This window comes from Phyllobates terribilis, unplaced genomic scaffold (assembly GCF_046119375.1).
Source record: "Phyllobates terribilis strain yellow unplaced genomic scaffold, ASM4611937v1 Scaffold_1__5_contigs__length_1240528914, whole genome shotgun sequence".
Taxonomy (NCBI): Eukaryota; Metazoa; Chordata; class Amphibia; order Anura; family Dendrobatidae; genus Phyllobates; species Phyllobates terribilis.
The window spans coordinates 1,157,685,470-1,157,707,634 of NW_027362761.1; the positions used below are offsets into that span (position 1 = coordinate 1,157,685,470).

The 22,165-nt window shown below is 43.9% G+C and overlaps 1 protein-coding gene across 3 annotated transcripts in view; it reads right to left on the reverse strand.

The window, feature by feature from the left end:
- LOC141162547 (cilia- and flagella-associated protein 99-like) overlaps window positions 1-22,165 on the reverse strand; it is a 93,357-nt gene that overhangs the window by 63,145 nt on the left and 8,047 nt on the right. For 2 of the 3 annotated variants that reach the window (XM_073648762.1, XM_073648780.1), the window contains exons 2-5: window positions 18,099-18,272; window positions 14,282-14,392; window positions 1,575-1,719; window positions 691-785 (exon numbers count right to left, since the gene is read on the reverse strand). In XM_073648762.1, the coding sequence (XP_073504863.1) occupies window positions 691-785; window positions 1,575-1,719; window positions 14,282-14,392; window positions 18,099-18,182 (435 nt within the window). In that variant the 5' untranslated portion in view covers window positions 18,183-18,272. The remainder of the gene's footprint in view (window positions 1-690; window positions 786-1,574; window positions 1,720-14,281; window positions 14,393-18,098; window positions 18,273-22,165) is intronic. The other variant, XM_073648771.1, reaches the window with a different exon arrangement.

The following is a 22,165-nucleotide window of genomic DNA, read 5'->3' on the forward strand; positions in this document are numbered from 1 at the left end:
TTTTATATGATACCATTTGGGGTACATACCTCATTTTGATCACTCTTTATTTTATTTTTTTAGCAACATGTGGAGACCAACAGCAGCAATTCTGGCATTTCATTTTTTTTTCTCTTTACGATATTTACCATTCGGAGTCGGATTAATTAATTTTTTTACTTTGATAGATTAGACATTTACGGATGCGACAATACCAAATGTTTATTTTTTAAATTCTTGAACTGGGAAAACTTTTTTTTTAATTCAAACTTTTATGTATTTTTTAAAAAAAATTAAAACGGTTAAGCGGCATCGATGGGGGCTCACTCTGGACCCACTAACTATGTAGTGACCATTATATTCACTGATGCACCAAAACTGTAAAAACAAAACCCCAAAAACTACATTGAAATTGTTTTTTTCACTCAACTTGGAATTAATTCTTGATTTTTCAGTACATTATATGGTAAAGTAAATGCTGTCGATCAAGACTACAAGCCGTCCTGCAGATAACAAGCCAACATACGGCTGTGACGACGGAAGAATAAGAAAGTTATAAAAGAAGTGGAGGAAAAAATAAAAGTGCAAAAATAAAATTTGGCAGCAGTGGAAAAAAAAAATAATAATAATAGCAATAATATTAATATAAAACGTTTTATGCTTTTGATTTTTTAGAAGTTAGGAAACTAATGGTCCATATAGGGGGTATACCTTGCCCATCTTGGTGAAATCTTGGCATTTGATGATTCTACCAAAGGTCTGAAGACCTAAATCTCCAATCCTAAATATGGCTATGTAACTGATCACTGCAAAAAAAAAGAAAGAAACAGTATTAATAAGCATCAATAATAATAATACACTCTGGTTAGTGTGCTATAGACGAGAACGCATGATGTCCTTCTGGACATCTGTCAAGTCAGCAGTCTTCCCCATGATTGTGGAGCCTACTGAAACAGACAAAGGGACCTGTGTAAACGCGTAGGAAGCCTTTGCAGATGTTTTTTGTTAATTATTCTAATTTACTGAGATAATGACTTTTGTGTTGTCATTGGCTGTAAGCCATAATCATCAACATTAACAGAAATAAACACTTGAAACAGATCACTCTGTAATGACTCTATATAATAGATCCCTCTGTGTGTAATGACTCTATATAATAGATCCCTCTGTGTGTAATGACTCTATATAATATAGGAGTTTCACTTTTTGTATTGAAGAACTGAAATAAATTAACTTTTTGATGATATTCTAATTTAGAGAGATGCACCTGTATATATAAACTTGAGGGTAGCCACACGGGCAAGCGGTTAACCCACTGAATGGGGCTATTCACCATGTGAATCCGCAGCGGTGCAAACCGAAAATCCACGGCAGAAATCGGAGGTTCAGTTTTTGATTTCTGCTGCTGATTTTCTTTCAAATCAGTTCAGCGTTCTAAGCGGAATATCAAAATGTCTCCAAAGATTTCCCTGATTTTCGGGTCATCACATCACGGTACGTTTAATCTTTCCCACCCATCAATGTAGATCTTTCCACCCCTTTCCTGCACCAAGTTGACCCGTTGTTCACTTTCATAGCTGGGAGCTCCTACTTACCAGCAAACAAAGACCGCTCTGACAGTAGATAATGCTTCCCGTCCCGGGCATAGAAAGCTCGGACAACAACGTCCAGGAGATTTTTATATTGAACACATCCACAAAGAACGTCAAGGACAAACTGTTCTTCTTCATCATTAAGAATCTAGGAGAGAAAAGGCAGGAAATCTACAGGTGGATGAACTATAGATACAAGAGAAATGTATCGGGACTAATGATAGAAGGAACGTGCTTAACACTAAACATTCTGTCAGCAGATTTCACAATACAAAACTGCATACATTTGTAAACAGATCTTTTAGACCTGATGAGGCTGGTGTACTTACAGTGATAATGCGTGACAGAATGGCTGTACAATACTTTTTGAATGTTTAAACTCAATTGCCTTATCTGATTGTCAGCTTCTCAATGTCCCTCTCCTTCTTGTTATGAATCTCTGCCCACCTAGCCCTACTGCCAGCTCCTCAGTGTTCCTCCTCCCTGCTGTTGCTGAATTTCGATGAATCAAGCTTCATTGACAGCTCCTCAGTGCCTCTCCTCCCTGCTGCTACTGCTGAATCTCCGAGTATCAGGTCTGATTGAGAGCTCCTCAGTGCCCCTCCTCCCTGCTGCTGAATCTCCACCCAAGTGACATTGTGCTGTCCTTCCTACCTGCTGTTGAGACCTCACACTGCTCAGTACAAGCTGCAGCTGACAGGCTCGGTGGGTGGAGACGGAATACACGTTGACTCATCAGTTCTGTTATACTTTGGCTGGACTCATAAAATGCTCATAGTAATATTAGGATTATACAGCCATTAAGACATGGATTTTCATAGTAAGTACACTAGTCTCAACAGGATATATATTTATATTGTATGAATCTTTCACTGCCCCTCATAAAGAGTGTGCCTAAGGTGACAATTTAAAACAATTATATAGTTGAGCTACTAATAGCGTAGTTCATAAAATATCAATTTGCGGTGGTCTGACCACAAAGTATTAGATAATGGGTCGATTCTTCACGACTAGCACACGCTCATGCTACGCCGGTCTTGACGGAGTACAAGAAGCACCATATTCATTAAGAGGTACACGCCATTTTAATTGAGTTTAATGTATGAAGCATGAAAAACGTTGTGTCAGTCTTCACTTAGTTCCGTCATTCTATTCTTAGTCCAGGAAGATTGAGCTGAATAATTTCACCAAGTACTGATTACCATCATCTGTGTGAATACAATCAGCGAGGTCAACAGGGAAACCTCTGCACATATACGTCATTGTGATTTCAAGGCAAATTATCCCCTGAAGTTGGACGCCGGTCCTGCAGCATTCATGACGAGACGCACGAGGAAATATTATTAACCACAAGGCAAATTAACAGAGGTTTCCTTCTTCACTAAACGCCCCATAAAAAAGTCTTAAAATTAGGTAACTACAACCTTGGATGGAGAACAACGCCTGGCAAATGACAGCGCGTCATTATATATTAATAAAAAACTAGGCCTTAATGCAAAAGCAGTGAGAGAAAAAGTAAGTACACCCTTACTGCCTTTGTAGTAACTTAGCCGGGTCCTACTAATCAAATGCTCTTGATGAATTGTTTTTCAGCAAGTGTGACCGCTATAAGTGTGACCGCTATACGTGTGACCGCTATAAGTGGGACCGGTATAAGTGGGACCGGTATAAGTGGGACCGCTGTAAGTGTGACCGCTATAAATGTGACCGCTATAAGTGTGACCGCTATAAGTGTGACCGCTATAAGTGTGACCGCTATAAGTGTGACCGTTATAAGTGGGACCGTTATAAGTGGGACCGGTATAAGTGGGACCGGTATAAGTGTGACCGGTATAAGTGTGACCGCTATAAGTGTGACCGCTATAAATGTGACCGCTATAAGTGTGATCGCTATAAGTGTGACCGCTATAAGTGTGATCGCTATAAGTGTGACCGCTATAAGTGTGACCGCTATAAGTGTGACCGCTATAAGTGTGACCGTTATAAGTGTGACCGGTATAAGTGGGACCGGTATAAGTGGGACCGGTATAAGTGGGACCGCTGTAAGTGTGACCGCTGTAAGTGTGACCGCTATAAATGTGACCGCTATAAGTGTGACCGCTATAAGTGTGACCGTTATAAGTGTGACCGCTATAAGTGTGACCGCCGTAAGTGTGACCGCCGTAAGTGTGACCGCCGTAAGGGTGACCGCCGTAAGGGTGACCGCCGTAAGGGTGACCGCCGTAAGTGTGACCGGTATAAGTGTGACCGGTATAAGTGTGACCGCTATAAGTGTGACCGCTGTAAGTGTGACCGCTGTAAGTGTGACCGCTATAAGTGTGACCGCTATATGTGTGACCGCTATATGTGTGACCGCTATAAGTGTGACCGCTATAAGTGTGACCGGTATAAGTGTGACCGGTATAAGTGTGACCGGTATAAGTGTGACCGCTATAAGTGTGACCGCTATAAGTGTGACCGCTATATGTGTGACCGCTATATGTGTGACCGCTATAAGTGTGACCGCTATAAGTGTGACCGGTATAAGTGTGACCGGTATAAGTGTGACCGGTATAAGTGTGACCGCTATAAGTGTGACCGGTATAAGTGTGACCGCTATAAGTGTGACCGCTATAAGTGTGACCGCTATAAGTGTGACCGCTATAAGTGTGACCGCTATATGTGTGACCGCTATAAGTGTGACCGCTATAAGTGTGACCGGTATAAGTGTGACCGCTATAAGTGTGACCGGTATAAGTGTGACCGCTATAAGTGTGACCGCTATAAGTGTGACCGCTATAAGTGTGACCGCTATATGTGTGACCGCTGTAAGTGTGACCGCTGTAAGTGTGACCGCTATAAGTGTGACCGCTATAAGTGTGACCGGTATAAGTGTGACCGCTATAAGTGTGACCGGTATAAGTGTGACCGCTATAAATGTGACCGCTATAAGTGTGACCGCTATATGTGTGACCGCTATAAGTGGGACCGCTATAAGTGTGACCGTTATAAGTGTGACCGTTATAAGTGTGACCGCTATAAGTGTGACCGCTATAAGTGTGACCGCTATAAGTGTGACCGTTATAAGTGTGACCGCTATAAGTGTGACCGCTATAAGTGTGACCGTTATAAGTGTGACCGCTATAAGTGTGACCGCTATAAGTGTGACCGGTATAAGTGTGACCGCTATAAGTGTGACCGGTATAAGTGTGACCGCTATAAGTGTGACCGCTATAAGTGTGACCGCTATAAGTGTGACCGGTATAAGTGTGACCGCTATATGTGTGACCGCTATAAGTGTGACCGGTATAAGTGTGACCGCTATAAGTGTGACCGCTATAAGTGTGACCGCTATAAGTGTGACCGCTATAAGTGTGACCGGTATAAGTGTGACCGCTATAAGTGTGACCGGTATAAGTGTGACCGCTATAAGTGTGACCGCTGTAAGTGTGACCGCTGTAAGTGTGACCGCTATATGTGTGACCGCTATAAGTGTGACCGGTATAAGTGTGACCGGTATAAGTGTGACCGCTATAAGTGTGACCGCTATAAGTGTGACCGGTATAAGTGTGACCGCTGTAAGTGTGACCGGTATAAGTGTGACCGGTATAAGTGTGACCGCTGTAAGTGTGACCGGTATAAGTGTGACCGCTATAAGTGTGACCGCTATAAGTGTGACCGCTATAAGTGTGACCGCTATATGTGTGACCGCTGTAAGTGTGACCGGTATAAGTGTGACCGCTGTAAGTGTGACCGGTATAAGTGTGACCGGTATAAGTGTGACCGCTATAAGTGTGACCGCTATAAGTGTGACCGCTATAAGTGTGACCGCTGTAAGTGTGACCGCTATAAGTGTGACCGCTATAAGTGTGACCGCTATAAGTGTGACCGTTATAAGTGTGACCGTTATAAGTGTGACCGCTATAAGTGTGACCGCTGTAAGTGTGACCAGTATAAGTGTGACCGCTATAAGTGTGACCGCTATAAGTGTGACCGCTATAAGTGTGACCGCTGTAAGTGTGACCGCTGTAAGTGTGACCGCTATAAGTGTGACCGGTATAAGTGTGACCGCTATAAGTGTGACCGCTGTAAGTGTGACCGCTATAAGTGTGACCGGTATAAGTGTGACCGGTATAAGTGTGACCGGTATAAGTGTGACCGCTGTAAGTGTGACCGGTATAAGTGTGACCGCTATAAGTGTGACCGCTATAAGTGTGACCGCTATAAGTGTGACCGCTATAAGTGTGACCGCTATAAGTGTGACCGGTATAAGTGTGACCGCTATAAGTGTGACCGTTATAAGTGTGACCGCTATAAGTGCGACCGCTATAAGTGTGACCGGTATAAGTGTGACCGCTATATGTGTGACCGCTATAAGTGTGACCGCTGTAAGTGTGACCGCTATAAGTGTGACCGCTATAAGTGTGACCGCTATATGTGTGACCGCTGTAAGTGTGACCGCTGTAAGTGTGACCGCTATAAGTGTGACCGCTATAAGTGTGACCGCTATATGTGTGACCGCTATAAGTGTGACCGCTATAATTGTGACCGCTGTAAGTGTGACCGCTATAAGTGTGACCGCTATAAGTGTGACAGCTGTAAGTGTGACCAGTATAAGTGTGACCGCTATAAGTGTGACCGCTATAAGTGTGACCGCTGTAAGTGTGACCGCTATAAGTGTGACCGGTATAAGTGTGACCGGTATAAGTGTGACCGCTATATGTGTGACCGCTATAAGTGTGACCGCTGTAAGTGTGACCGCTGTAAGTGTGACCGCTATAAGTGTGACCGCTATATGTGTGACCGCTATAAGTGTGAGCGCTATAAGTGTGACCGCTATATGTGTGACCGCTATAAGTGTGACCAGTATAAGTGTGACCGCTGTGTGACCGGTATAAGTGTGACCGCTGTAAGTGTGACCGGTATAAGTGTGACCGCTGTAAGTGTGACCGCTATAAGTGTGACCGCTATAAGTGTGACCGGTATAAGTGTGACCGCTGTAAGTGTGACCGCTGTAAGTGTGACCGCTATAAGTGTGACCGCTATAAGTGGGACCGCTGTAAGTGTGACCGGTATAAGTGTGACCGCTATAAGTGTGACCACTATAAGTGTGACCGCTATAAGTGTGACCGCTATAAGTGGGACCGCTGTAAGTGTGACCGCTGTAAGTGTGACCGGTATAAGTGTGACCGGTATAAGTGTGACCGCTATAAGTGTGACCGCTATAAGTGTGACCGGTATAACAGCAGAAGTTCTGGCAGTTTGCTGGTCTGGAGCATTCAGGCCTGTGCTATTCTCAAGTATGAAAGTTACTTTCCATCCAAAAGATCGGGGATAACTAAGACCCTTTCCCACCAGCCGTTCCCACTCTCGGGCCCATGTATACAGCGGAGCAATCAGATAAACAGCAAGTAATACAATGTGCATCGGGCTGTGTATAAGGAGTGTAAATGAGCGCTGATTGAGGATTGGCGCTCGTTACGAGTAGACCACGGCGGGGGGAGATTCCACGGGAGACCACTGACTAATGAGAGCTGACGCCACGGCGTACGGCGAGCACATCACTCACTTCTTCAATCCTGGATTAAAACTTTGACATCCGAAATGCTCAGAATCTCTCGGAGGCAGCGGAGGAATCAGATGTTCATCGGGATTTCAGTTACTTTTCTGGATTTGCCGGAGACAGATTTATGATTCCAAATGACATCTGTCTGACATTGTAATATCAGATCTGCAGCTCTGGAGCTCGCGGGAAGTGAGACGAGCGCGCAGGCTTCAAGTGCGCAATTAAATGCCTCATTATGAATGTCACTCCACCGCTGGCAGATATACAAAAGCCTTCTGTAAAATGATTAAGACGTCTCGCAGGAGCAATTGGAATATTTCTTCTGCTCTGACAGTTGTTAGATTGCTGGAAACCAGGATCATGCTGTGCATTGAGGTCGGACCCCCTACATACCACATACTTGTATATACAGAGAGACGCATGCCTGGTGGACGTTGGGGATCATGCTGTGCACGGAGGTCAGACCCCCTACATACCACATACTTGTATATACAGAGAGACGCATGCCTGGTGGACGTTGGGGATCATGCTGTGCATTGAGGTCGGACCCCCTACATACCACATACTTGTATATACAGAGAGACGCATGCCTGGTGGACGTTGGGGATCATGCTGTGCATTGAGGTCGGACCCCCTACATACCACATACTTGTATATACAGAGAGACGCATGCCTGGTGGACGTTGGGGATCATGCTGTGCATTGAGGTCGGACCCCCTACATACCACATACTTGTATATACAGAGAGACGCATGCCTGGTGGACGTTGGGGATCATGCTGTGCATGGAGGTTGGACGCCCTACATACCACATACTTGTATATACAGAGAGACGCATGCCTGGTGGACGTTGGGGATCATGCGGTGCATGGAGGTTGGACCCCCTACATACCACATACTTGTATATACAGAGAGACGCATGCCTGGTGGACGTTGGATGCATCTACATTCTCATGCTGCAATTCTAGCAGCAGCAGCAGAAATGCCACATCGGTATTTAATACATTTGTTTTTTTGTGATAATGGCATTATTTTGATTGGTCAGGACTCGGGGGTCCTGAGAAAGGTGTAGGGGCGCCAGTCTTATCCTGCATAGGCTCAATAGAAAGTCCAAAGGTCTGTATAACACTGCTCATGATCTGAGGATGAATTGCTTTTTCCTTTGACCAGATATAGGTGCCAAGTACCTGAATACTCAGGCGGCGTCCTGCTGCCTGAGCCTTCCTGTAAAGCCAGGGAGCATGATGTCAAAGGAGCGTGCCGGCTTACCATAAAAATACTTGGCACTCAAGAAAAATGTGATTCAAGGTGTTTTATTCACAAGTGTAATCCACAGACAAAAGCATAACGTTTCGGTCCAATCTTTGACCTTCATCAGATGCACCAATTGTGGTGGAAAACACAAAGAAAATGAATCAGCATCTTCCTGGAGCCATTCCTACAGTGATGCTCTGCCATACCAGGGCTCTTTTTATTTTGCCTTGTACTTCAGCTTCCACAGCAATTGGTATATCCGATTTGGCCGAAACGTTATGCTTTTGTCTGTTAATTGAACACCTTGAATAACATTTTTCCTGAGTGCCAAGTTTTTCTGTTGTAAGTCGGCGTACGCTCTTGTGGCATGATACTGCCTGGCTTTACATGCCGACTCAGCCAGCAGGATGCCACCTGAGTATTCAGGTAGTTGGCACCCTACAAATTTTATTTTAAAAGGTTGGGCCCCTACTTGTGCCTTGTCCTATTATATGGCTTACTATAGAAACCCATAAGAGCAGACAGACAACTGAAGCAGAAGAAACACAAGACGGAGACCCCAACACTGGATCCAGGAGAGAGGAGTAACTCTAACTACTATACAATAACTACAGCATACAAAACGTTTTTTTTTAATAGTTTATTTGCCCTTCTTAACAGATTCTGATCAGCCTGATGAAGACTACGGCAACCTCAAACCCACTGACCGAAATTCCAGGATATTGCTCTGTTATGAGAAGTTCAAGGGTCTCACTGGGACCTAAAGGTCCCAAGGGAACATGGCCCAAAGGTGTCGGTGCAGAAGGTTGGTGAGTAGAGGGGTTGGAAACTATAGGTAAACAGGTGGAATGCTAAAAACTGCAGGCAAGCAGAGGGCGTCAGGAAACCGCAGGCAAGCAGAGGACATCAGGAAACCGCAGGCAAGCAGAGGACGTGAGGAAACCGCAGGCAAGCAGAGGGCGTCAGGAAACCGCAGGCAAGCAGAGGGCGTCAGGAAACCGCAGGCAAGCAGAGGACGTCAGGAAACCGCAGGCAAGCAGAGGACGTCAGGAAACCGCAGGCAAGCAGAGGACGTCAGGAAACCGCAGGCAAGCAGAGGACGTCAGGAAACTGCAGGCAAGCAGAGGACATCAGTAAACCGCAGGCAAGCAGAGGACATCAGGAAACCACAGGCAAGCAAAGGGCGTCAGGAAACCACAGGCAAGCAAAGGGCGTCTGAAAACCGCAGGCAAGCAGAGGACATCAGGAAACCGCAGGCAAGCAGAGGACATCAGGAAACCGCAGGAAAGCAGGGAAGTCAGGAAACCGCAGGCAAGTAGAGGACGTGAGGAAACCACAGGCAAGCAGAGGACGTGAGGAATCCACAGGCAAGCAGAGGACGTGAGGAAACCACAGGCAAGCAGAGGACGTGAGGAAACCACAGGCAAACTGGTGGAGTGCAGGAAACCGCAGGCAAGCAGGTGGAGTGCAGGAAACTGCAAGCAGGCGGAGGACTTCAGGAAAACGCAGCCAAGTAGATGGAGATCAGGAAACTGCAGGCACGTGGAGTGCAGAAAACCACAAGTAGGCGGAGTACTTTAGGAAACCATAGGCAAGCAAGTGGAGTGCAGGAGACTGCAGGCAGGTAGCAGTAACACTGTGGAGTAATGGTAAAGTCAGCAACCGAATCCGTACACAGCCAGGAAGACGTCCTGAAAACTGCAAGTGTACACAGAGAAGAGGTCCAGAAGACCCAGGGACAGGTAGCCAGCAGAACTCCGGAGTCACTAAAAGCTGCAGACAAGTAGGAAGAAGCACTAAAAGCTGCTGATCTACAGGAGACGTCCTCCAGCCCGCACCTAGATTGCTGTGCACACACAAACTGCAAGTCTAGTCTGCAGACACTCCTTTATTCTGCAGTTCAGTGAGGGTTTGGTTGATGGCCTATACTAACGGTGGCCATACACATTAAATGAATCACAGCCATGCATGCTGATTTTAGCAAGACCAATGTATGTGGAGGGCCTTCAGACTTTTCTCATGAGTTTGGGTTAACGAAGGATTGGGCATGCTGGACGTAAACCTGTATGATTGTTTTATTATTAATGCAGATAAACCATCAGAGGCGTCTAGCAATGGCAGCCTTCCTTTAGAGAATACATGAAGCTCGGCTCACTATATGTGTACATGGAAGTCAGGAGGGATAACTTTTGGCCAATCAAGCATTCAGCCAACAGTGTCACTGATGTATCAGGTTTGACAGTCATTCTGGATCCAGCTGTAGAAGGTCGCTGCGCTTGGCTTTGCAGACACCTTCTTGATCCTTTCATCTCTGGAGTGTAGTGGTATGCTTATTTCGCTAGGACCCAGCAGTGATCTCCATCTTCTGCTGCTAATTGACACACCCTTGCTTGATATATAAAAACTCTCATTGCCCCCAGAGAGTCGCCGGTGATAGTACTATTTTCCCCTGCTCAGGCCTGGGGTACTAGCAGTCGGCTAGTTTCTTCTTGAAGTTTCTTGGTGGATTATTGTCGTCTTCTCAAGCTAAGAGTATCCCCTTGTCTGTTTCCCTTGTTTGTCTTTAGTTGCAGTGGGACTGACTGGTGCTCACTCCCCCTCCCTACCTAGGGCCTATCGCTAGGGGCAGTCAGGGATTAGGCTTGCTGCTCGGCGATAGATGCGGAACCTATTTAGGGACGATAGGGGAGTCAGGGTGTTGTAAGCTCTGCCCAGGGGTCTCCACTCTCCCTTTCCCTAGTTGCTGGCCTTCTCCCCCTTTTCCCATCATCATACACTTGGTCCTTCCCTCACCTAGCATGACAAAGAGCTAACCGAAGTAGAAGTCATCAATATAAAATCACGGAAAAGCCCTTTAAATACTAACTGGTAATACCAATACTCAATTATAGCATTCATTCTGGATAAAACCTAAGAAACAAAATGCAATTTAAGCAAACTGTGCTATCTAACTTGTTAGGCCACGGCCCCACTATCAGTATTCGGTCAGTATTTTTTCTCAGGAGTGGGAGCCAAAACCAGGAGTGGGTGATGAATGCAGAATTGGTGACTTGTTTCTATTTTACCTTTTCTCTGATTGTTCCTCACCTGGTTTTGGTTCCGACTCCTGAGAGAAAATACTGACCGAATACTGACCAAATTCTGATAGTGGGGCCGTAACTCTGCCTGTTGCAATTCATCAGTGTTAGTAGAGACACTGAGACAAATGACAGGAAGCTGGGAGCGAGTCTTTGTGTCTCGGCTCCTGCTCTCCCGTCTGTGAAACTGCAGATAGTCATGAGAGAGAGGTAGGGTTTACTCTAAGGCTGTGTGCCCACGATGCGGATTTAATGCGTTTCCGCGGCTGCATTTCCGCCGCTTGTTAAGTTGTCTGCTATGTTTCCCAATGATAATCCCCATGTGCTGTGCACATGCTGCGCAAATTTCCGCTGCTGATTATCATTGCGGAAAAACCCGCAGCACAGCCATTTCTTGTGCGTAATCGCAGCAAAATCGCCGCCATTGACTTGCATTGAACCGCATAACATCCGCATGTATACATGTCTGTATGCGGATGTTATGAGTTTCAATGCGCGGATGGTACCCAGGTCTGGAGAAGAGGAGACTCTCATTCGACCCGGGTACCATTAGTAAAAAAAGAATTAAAAAGTAAAAAAAAAACATTATACTTATCTATCCGGTGGCATCCTCTGTCCTCGGCGTCCTGCGGTGTTTTGAAGGGACCTGCGGTGACGTCATTTAGTCATGTGATGGTCACGCGACCGCTGACGTCGGCGGTCGCGTGACCTGTCAGCTGACTAAATGACGTCATGGAAGGTCCTTTCAGAACACCGCAGGACGCCGAGGACAGACAATTGATGCAACATTTAAAGCAGCATAAGTTGGTCACACACTATATATGCCGCTAGCATGGATTTATACTGTGGGACCAACTTGTCAAGCACTTTCCAAGTGATGCTCAAAATCGCTTGGAAAAACGCTTGAAAAAACGCATGTAAAATCCACATGTACAAACCACATGCGTTTTTTCTGCCAGGGAGAGGTAGAAACGCTCAGGAAAAATCTGCATCAATTCTATATCGTGGGCACATAGCCTGAGGGCAAAGCAGGTATCAGGCACAATGCATGCTCAGAAGTGAGAAAAAGGAAGTCCCAGGATCTAAAGTGCTGGTAGAATGCTGATGACAAGCTGCCCACAAAAAAAGAGTGGATGGCAACTTACAGAGTATAGGAACTGGGGTAGATCCTGGACATATTAGACCGGTATGACAACAAAAATAAATTTTAACTCCTTGGTGATGAGGGCAGCAAGACTGTGCATTTTTACACGTCTTGTGTGAAGGGGTAAGGAACGATAGTCAGCCTCATTTTTAATGGAATGTTTAGGTGTGTAATTTTCATTACCACATAGCATTGTTGACACCAAAGGTAATTTATGTGTATTTTCCCTTATCAATAAGTCATTAATAATATCTACAGTCCCTTTACCTTCAGCTTCTCACAGTAATTAAAACAGAAGCTGAACCAGTATCAAAGGACAGCAGAACACGAGGCTGCCCAAAACTGGAGGTCCCCTTCCATGCATTACAGTAATGGGGGTTGCATCTAATAGTCACACTCCATAGAGTCAATGATCTGCTAACCTGAGAAATCTGTGTGTGGAAGGACCTGGAGGGGCTGTAGTGAAGCTTCTCCTTTTTTGGCAACGTCTTTGGGCTGGATTACACAGATGAAAGCAGGCATAAAACAGTGAGTCAGGTCAGAGAGACTACAGGCCAGCGCTGTTTTATACATTTCTCCAGCCTCTTTAACCGGATATCAGCACCCCCACTTAGTAGATCCATTGGGGACCTTGTGGTGAATATCATGGTGTCCTTTTGGAATTGTCACTTGAAGTTGAAGGTCCCACCACCAGGACTAATAACGAATAATCTCCAGTATGGACAAACCCTTTAACGCAGGTTGCTTCTGATTGCCATCCTCCTAAGAGCGAATGAACTGCTCTGAGAAATCAGTGTATGAAAGGTCCTGGAGAGGCTGTAGTGAAGCTTCTACTAAACTGTTAGCACAGATTAAATGATTGTGGGTAGTTTTCACATTTTATATCTTTGCTTTTCTTCTGATTGTCCAAATCAGGCTTTTATTTTTAATGTATTATTTCAAAAATGATGGGCAATTTTTTTGCAGGTTTTTTTTGTTATTTTTCACATATTTCAAATTGAAAGCAATTTTCACAGTGGCCACTAGGCCTCATTTACAATTCACACTTCCTGTTCATTCAGGAAAGCTACATGGACATTAGCTTAGCTCTGTCTGACCATGTAATAAGCATTCTCTCATCTGGGCAAAGGTCACTGCGATCAGAGGGGGAGGAGGTGAGCTGTGACATCACATAGTGTGAATGGTGGATCCTGTGTTATCTACTGTATATAGAGGTGTTATCAGTCATTGTGCAGGAGGAGGTGAGCTGTGACATCCCCTATTGTGAATGGTGGATCCTGTGTTATCTACTATATATAGAGGTGTTATCAGTCATTGTACAGGAGGAGGAGGAGGAGGAGGAGGTGAGCTGTGACATCACCTAGTGTGAATGGTGGATCCTGTGTTATCTACTGTATGTACAGGTGTTATCAGTCATTGTACAGGAGGAGGAGGAGGAGGTGAGCTGTGACATCACCTAGTGTGAATGGTGGATCCTGTGTTATCTACTGTATATAGAGGTGTTATCAGTCATTGTACAGTAGGAGGAGGTGAGCTGTGACATCCCCTATTGTGAATGGTGGATCCTGTGTTATCTACTGTATATAGAGGTGTTATCAGTCATTGTGCAGGAGGGGGAGGAGGTGAGCTGTGAGGTCTCCCCTATTTCTGGCATGTATGAGTATTAGGCATAACTGAGCACATTCTCTTACCTGAAAGTCCTCCATAGATTCTTCTAGGAAGTGCTCCAGGCTCCGATCCTCCGGATTATACTTGCTATGGAGCTGGATTATCAGGCTGAGGCATCTTCCATAATGAGTCATCTGTAACCATACAAGTCCGACAAGAAAGCTATGACGTCAGGACACTAAAACACGTGATTACTCCTATCTTTTTCTACGTGATACGTGACACTTTACTATAACGTCTTCGCACTTTTTATTGTAATAACATAATTGCAGTCATTATAATCACTATTATCACAGAAAGTACGGATGCATTTACCTTGTCAGTGACACAATACAGTCCCTGCTAAACGCATCCCCCCCGGATATTATATTATGTAGGTACTAAGAAAAGTAGCTGCAACCATCACAACGAGGCGAACACCTGGGGTTTAGCTCTTAAAAAGTTTGTGCTCACTGAGAATTTTGAGGAGTTTATTAGAGCAGGTCCAGCAAAAAAAAAAAAATCACACAAAAAACCCTTTTCCTATTCATTTCTATTGTAAAAAAAAACTTTTTCTGATGACATTGCGTGTTTTTTTTAGCGCTTTTAGTCTTTGAAAAACACCTGGCAGTAAAAAAAAAAAGAAAATGCATGTCAGTGGGTCCTGGTAGAAAACGCTCCGAACTAAGCACTATCCAATCAAAAGGCTGCAAAAAAACATGAACGGAGAAAAAAAAAATGATTAAAAAACACTTAAAGGGGACATTTCACCAGTTAAGATGGCCACATCATAGAATAGCGGCTGCAGAGCTGAGTAAAATGTAGCTTTTATTGTTTAATTTCTCCTCTCCGTTACGGAGATATTAGTGTGTAAAGTTTAGGTCGTAATTCATGTAGTTCAACTAAGCGTTACCATAGATGTCTCTGGGGGTGTGTACTTCTTTCCCTGTATGAAGTCGACCAATCATAAGCAGGCAACAATACACAAGGGAGAAAAGAACACACCCTCCTCTTCACTGATCTCTGCAGTTACTATGTAGAGAAATAGTGTGACTGAGTTATGTATCAGTACAAACACTTCACTTCCTTTTGCTCGTTTTTGCCTCTGGGGGCGTGTACTTCTTCCCCTGCATGAGGCTGACGAATCAAGCAGGCAACAATAAACAAGGGAGAAAAGAACACACCCTCCTCACTGATCTCCGCAGTTACTGTGTAGAGAAATAGCGGAGCTGAGGTATGTATCAGTACAAACATTTCCTTTTGGTAATTTTTTCTTTTTTTTTTCTTTAATTGTATAAACTAGTGAGCGGCTTCCAAGTAGAAGCCCCTAGAAGAATGGACCAGTCACTTCTTTTAACAGCTTCATGGATTTTGAAGCCAGAAAGAAGCTCCAAAAAGACTGACTATGTGCACAGCAAGTCGTTTTTACATTCTTATTTATATGTTCATTTTTTATTGCATTTTATTAAGAGCTTTTTCAGGTGGATTTCATGTGAATCCGTCATGTCCTGTGTTCAATTTGGGAGGGTGACTGCCTGCTCTGTTTGTGTTACATACGGTATATAAAATCGTTTGGAAAAACAAGTTTGCATGAGATTTCAGAAATTTCATTCATTTTTCTGTTAGGGCTTGTTCACACATTGCATTTTTTTATTTGCAGGAAAAAAACAAAAAGTATAGTACCAGCACAGTGAATGAGATTTCTGAAATCTCATACATAGCCTATTTCTTTCCTTGTAGATTTGAAGCATCAAGGCCTTTTATGAACCTCTATTTTTCACTGTTTTCTGCAGCGCTTTTCACCCATTCAAGTGAAAAAACACATCAAAAATGCACATATTTTTCCTTCCAACATTCCAGTATTGCCAGCTGATTTTTATTCTCCAAATACCCCTATTGTAAAACGCTGCATTTTTTTCTGTCCAAAAAAATGGACGAAAAATATATAAAAAATACATTGTGTGAACAAGCCCATTACCCAGAAGCATGAAATCCTCAGTCTGATGGAACATGCCACAGTTTTCTTTTGTCTCACTAATATCCCTAGCCAATATTTCATTAGGGCATCGGACCCGAAAAACATGGGCCACACATTAATAGGCCTTTTTATTTTTACTCTTCAGGTATGTGAACATGACGACTTTTTTCAAGCAGATTCCGCTCTGATCTCGCCTCAAAAAGCGCTAAAAGAAAACAGCAAAAAGAACGAACATACGGCACAGCAATGTCAAAAGACTTCCTCGCTCGTGTTCCGTCTTTTTGAGCTTCGAAAGCCATAAAGCAGCTAAAAGTGACCCGGCGATTCTTCAGGCGGCTTCCAGAAGATTATATACAAAATAAAGAAAACAAGAAAAGTCAAGACAAGAAAAATGCCAAAGACTTTCTTCAATAAAAACACAGCCAGCGTTTTTGTTACGACATAGCTTATAATCTTAATCAGCCAGACGTCTAGAATTGTTAAGCCAAAAGAAATACACTATTGTGTTTATGTTGACTTGTAAATGTATGTGTATTTCTGTGGTTCGTCAAAAGGGTCATACTATTTGTATAACCCTGACTGTTGTCTCCTCTTGGTTCGGTGAACAATGAATGTTTGCTAAATATGTTGATTAACCATTGTGTGGACCCTGTGGCTTGTTGACTCACAAAACAGGAGGACAAACTATGTAAATTCATTAAATGCTCGAACAATGAGACCTGAGCACTTTACCTTTCCCCCCAACCTGTAACTGATGACCTTACACAGATGTAAATGTAAACAGGGATGTCTGTAGAGCTGCAAGCAGAATCAAGGAGAATCAGAAAGACTTTACAAGGAGAATGAGAGACATCCTTCAGGACAGTAGATGGATAGCATGGCGGCTCCATCCAAAGAGACACAGATTTGGATTCTACATGATTTCGGCCTAAGGGTATATAGCCTAGACTGGAAAGATCTGGATCTGCTCCATTGACCATCAGAGATCCCATGGATACATTTGGGGAGACCAGGTTGGGACGATGAAGTCACCTGGCCCCATGGATATGTTGTTTGGGGTTGCCAGGTGGGACCCTCCGGTCGCCTGGAACCCATGGAGACATTCGGAGAAGCCAGATTGGGATCAGCTGGTCGTTTGGCTCCATGGAAACTCTCGGACAGGCCAGGGTGGGACTCCCGGGTCTCCATGCCTTGTACCTCGATGGACTGCTAGCTTCCTAAGCTTGCCGCTATCTTCTCTCGGTGGGGGCCTGCCAGAATCGGGGGACCACTGGTTGAGGTAGTTGGCCCTGGAAGTCCCAAAGTCGCAGCTGTTGTATCCCAGGCGGGCCAGCGGAATGGTGAGCCTGTGTAATGTTGTACCATCTTGGGTATTAGCTGGGACTGTTCTATGTGTTTTTTGTCGGTTTTGTGGTGCAATAAAGTATTGCCGCACAGTTTTACCCTCGCCCTGTGTTGTCTGAGTAGTATTACACACACGGAAGACCCCGGGTCTCCATAGTTTTCCTATAACGTCTTCCACTGCAAAAGTTCTGTGGGTACGCCGGCATCTAGACACCGCCGTGGGCACATGCCTTTAATAAGTGATATGTATAAAACCTATGCAGGATTTGTGTCTTCTACGCCTGTTTGACATAAGTGAGTTTTTCCTCACTACTGAGCGTGATGTCCTCAATGGTCTAATTAGACGCCATCTCTTCTTGTCCACAGTAAATATGACAGTCCTAACCTATGAGGACTGCCACGGCTGCTGATCCAGTCTGAAGTTTGAGCATTTTCCAAGTGTCTGTTTGCTTGTGAATACTGGACGGCAGCTAATAAGGCTGCAGAACGGCGTGATCATGAATGAAACACTTAGCGGCAAGTGAGTAATGGCGCCACACCTGCAATAATTGGCGGTGCAGATGGACCCGTGTGACCACATAGCAAATTGCAATGAAGTGACCGTGTTGAACCCATGAAGACATTTCATCATTTCCTCCGCCTTGTGAAATAGCTCAGGCTGTCATATGTTCAGGTAGTGACTATCCAGACCCTGCAAACGTACAGGGAAGTGTCTGTGAATATAAAGAATAATGGGAGCGTAATATACTGTACGTAGAAGAAATCACAACAAACCTCATCTACACATTGCTGGGAATTTCTGAAAGGAAATTGACCTGCGGTTTGGATATTGAAATCTGCAGCAGGTCATATTTTTGTGTAGATTCAAGTGGATTTCACCAATTACAATGGAGTCTGATGGGTAACATCTCTCCTTATGGAGAGTGACATACTGGTGTAAGGAGACTTATAGGCCATGAAATGCTCCTCTGGGAAATTAAATATGCAAATTGCCTCTTCAGAAAGGAACTCTAGTGCCACCTACTAGAAGTTGTAATTTGCATATTTAATTTCCAAAAGGAGCATTGCAAGGCCTATAAGTCTCCTTACAATGGAAAGAGTGAAATCTGCAACAAGTCCACAAGAAAACCCGCGGGAATATTACTGCATATAGGATTTGTTCACGTGCTGCTTTTTTTCCAGTGTATTTTTCAAAGGTAAAAAATGCCTTTGTGAAATCTCATGCACCCGCTGCTTATTTTTTTTCTCGCGGATTTAAACCATCAAATCTGCAGCACGTCAATTCTTTCAGCGTTTTTCACCTATTCAAATAAATGGGGAAAAATATATAAGACATGCACATAACAAGTATAAAAGGCACTTATTTTACTCAGGTTATTTTTGTTACACTCTGGTTTTTGGTGCAGAAAAATCTGCTGCAAATACTCAACGTGTGCACACGGCCATAGGCTGCAGATGCACTGCTAAAAAATACGCATCCAAATATGTAAAATATAGAGATTCCTTTTCATATGAAAGGGTGAAATCCGCGCTAAATCCACAAAAAGTGCTGACAAGCTGCAGACTTTAAAATTCGCACCACTATATTTAACAGGTACAGCTGAAAGCAGAAGTCTCCACACACTATATAAAAAGACACATCTGCAGGTTTATCTCAATATCTAACATGGAATAAGAATAAACCTTTCCTGTTTTAGATCATTTAGGATTACCAGAATTTTCAATATTTGCCAAATGCCAGAATAGTGAGAGAGAGAGAGAATGTTTTAAGGCATTTTTATAACTTACTGCAAAGTCAAAAGTTTCCATACACTAAGATTACTATGCCTTTAAACAATTCTGGACCGCCCATATAATGATTTCATGTGTTTGGAAACTTCTGATAGGTTTTTTGGCAACATCTGAGTTAGAGACATACCTGTGGATGTATTTTAATGCACACCTGAAACACACTGCTTCTTTTGTAGCATCATGGGAAAGTCTAAAGAAATCAGGAAGAGAATTGTGGACTTGCACAAGTCTGGCTCATCCTTGGGTACAATTTCCAGATACCTGAAGGAGCCTCGTTCATCTGTACAAACAATTATACGCAAGTACAAACAAGATGGGAATGTCCAGCCATCATACCGCTCAAGAAGGAGACGGGTTCTGTGTCCCAATAGATGAACGTGCTTTGGTCCGACATGTGCATATCAACCCAAGGACAAAAGCAAAAGACCTTGTGAAGATGATGGCAGAAACTGGTAAGATTGTGTCAATATCCACAATGAAACGAGTACTGTATCAACATGGGCTGAAAGGCCACTCTGCCAGGAAGAAGCCATTACTCCAAAAGAAACATAAAAAAGACAGATTAATGTTTGCAAATGCACACAGGAACACAGACCTTAATTTTTGGAGACATCTACTGTGGTCTGATGAAACAAAAATTGAACTTTTTGGGCATAAAGACCATCGTTACGTTTGGAGGAGAAAGGGAGAAGCTTGGAAGCCTAAGAACACCATCCCAACTGTGAAACATGGGGGTGGCAGCATCATGTTGTGGGGTTGTTTTGCTGCAGGAGGGACTGGTGTACTTCACAAAATAGATGGCATCATGAGAAAAGAAGATTATGTGGCAATACTGAAGCAACATCTCAAAACATCAGCCAGGAAGTTAAAGCTTGGGCAGAAATTAGTCTTCCAAATGGACAATGACCCGAAGCAAACTGCCAAAATGGTAACAAAGTGGCTTAAGGATAACAAAGTCAAATGTTTTGAAGTGGCCATCACAGAGCCCTGATCTCAATCCTATTGAAAATTGGGCAAAGCTGAAAAGGCTGCGAGCAAAGCGAGCTACAAACCTGGATCAGTTACATCAGTTTTGTGAGGAGGAATGGGCCCAAATTCCGACCAAATATTGTGAGAAGCTTGTGGAAGGATATCCCAAACGTTTGACCCAAGTCATTAAGGGCAACGGTACTAAATAGTAATGAAATGTATGGAAACTTGACTTTGCAGTAAGTAATAAAAATGCCTTAAAACATTCTCTCTCTCATTATTCTGGCATTTGGCAAATATTAAAATGATGGTAATCCTAATTGACCTAAAATGGGAGAGCAGGAAAAGGTTTATAATGTGTGTGTGTGTGTGTGTGTGTGTGTAACATATATATAGTACAGACCAAAAGTTTGGACACACCTTCTCATTTAAAGATTTTTCTGTATTTTCATGACTATGAAAATTGTACATTCACACTGAAGGCATCAAAACTATGAATTAACACATGTGGAATTACATACTTAACAAAAAAGTGTGAAACAACTAAAAATATGTCTTATATTCTAGGTTCTTCAAAGTAGCCACCTTTTGCTTTGATGACTGCTTCGCACACTCTTGGCATTCTCTTGATGAGCTTCAAGAGGTAGTCACCGGAAATGGTTTTCACTTCACAGGTGTGCCCTGTCAGGTTTAATAAGTGGGATTTCTTGCCCTATAAATGGGGTTGGGACCATCAGTTGTGTTGTGCAGAAGTCAGGTGGATACACAGCTGATAGTCCTACTGAATAGACTGTTAGAATTTGTATTATGGCAAGGAAAAACCAGCTAAGTAAATAAAAACGAGTGGCCATCATTACTTTAAGAAATGAAGGTCAGTCAGTTCGAAAAATTGGGCAAACTTTGAAAGTGTCCCCAAGTGCAGTTGCAAAAACCATCAAGCGCTACAAAGAAACTGGCTCACATGAGGACTGCCCCAGGAAAGGAAGACCAAGAGTCACCTCTGCTTCTGAGGATAAGTTTATCCGAGTCACCAGCCTCAGAAATCACAGGTTAAGAGCAGCTCAGATTAGAGACCAGGTCAATGCCACACAGAGTTCTAGCAGCAGACACATCTCTACAACAACTGTTAAGAGGAGACTTTGTGCAGCAGGCCTTCATGGTAAAATAGCTGCTAGGAAACCACTGCTAAGGACAGGCAACAAGCAGAAGAGACTTGTTTGGGCTAAAGAACACAAGGAATGGACATTAGACTAGTGGAAATCTGTGCTTTGGTCTGATGAGTCCAAATTTGAGATCTTTGGTTCCAACAACCGTGTCTTTGTGCGACACAGGAAAGGTGAACGGATGGACTCTACATGCCTGGTTCCCACCGTGAAGCATGGAGGAGGAGGTGTGATGGTGTGGGGGTGCTTTGCTGGTGATACGGTTGGGGATTTATTCAAAATTGAAGGCATACTGAACCAGCATGGCTACCACAGCATCTTGCAGCGGCATGCTATTCCATCCGGTTTGCGTTGGACCATCATTTATTTTTCAACAGGACAATGACCCCAAACACACCTCCAGGCTGTGTAAGGGCTATTTGACCAAGAAGGAGAGTGATGGGGTGCTACGCGAGATGACCTGGCCTCCACAGTCACCAGACCTGAACCCAATCGAGATGGTTTGGGGTGAGCTGGACCGCAGAGTGAAGGCAAAAGGGCCAACAAGTGCTAAGCATCTCTGGGAACTCCTTCAAGATTGTTGGAAGACCATTTCCGGTGACTACCTCTTGAAGCTCATCAAGAGAATGCCAAGAGTGTGCAAAGCAGTCATCAAAGCAAAAGGTGGCTACTTTGAAGAACCT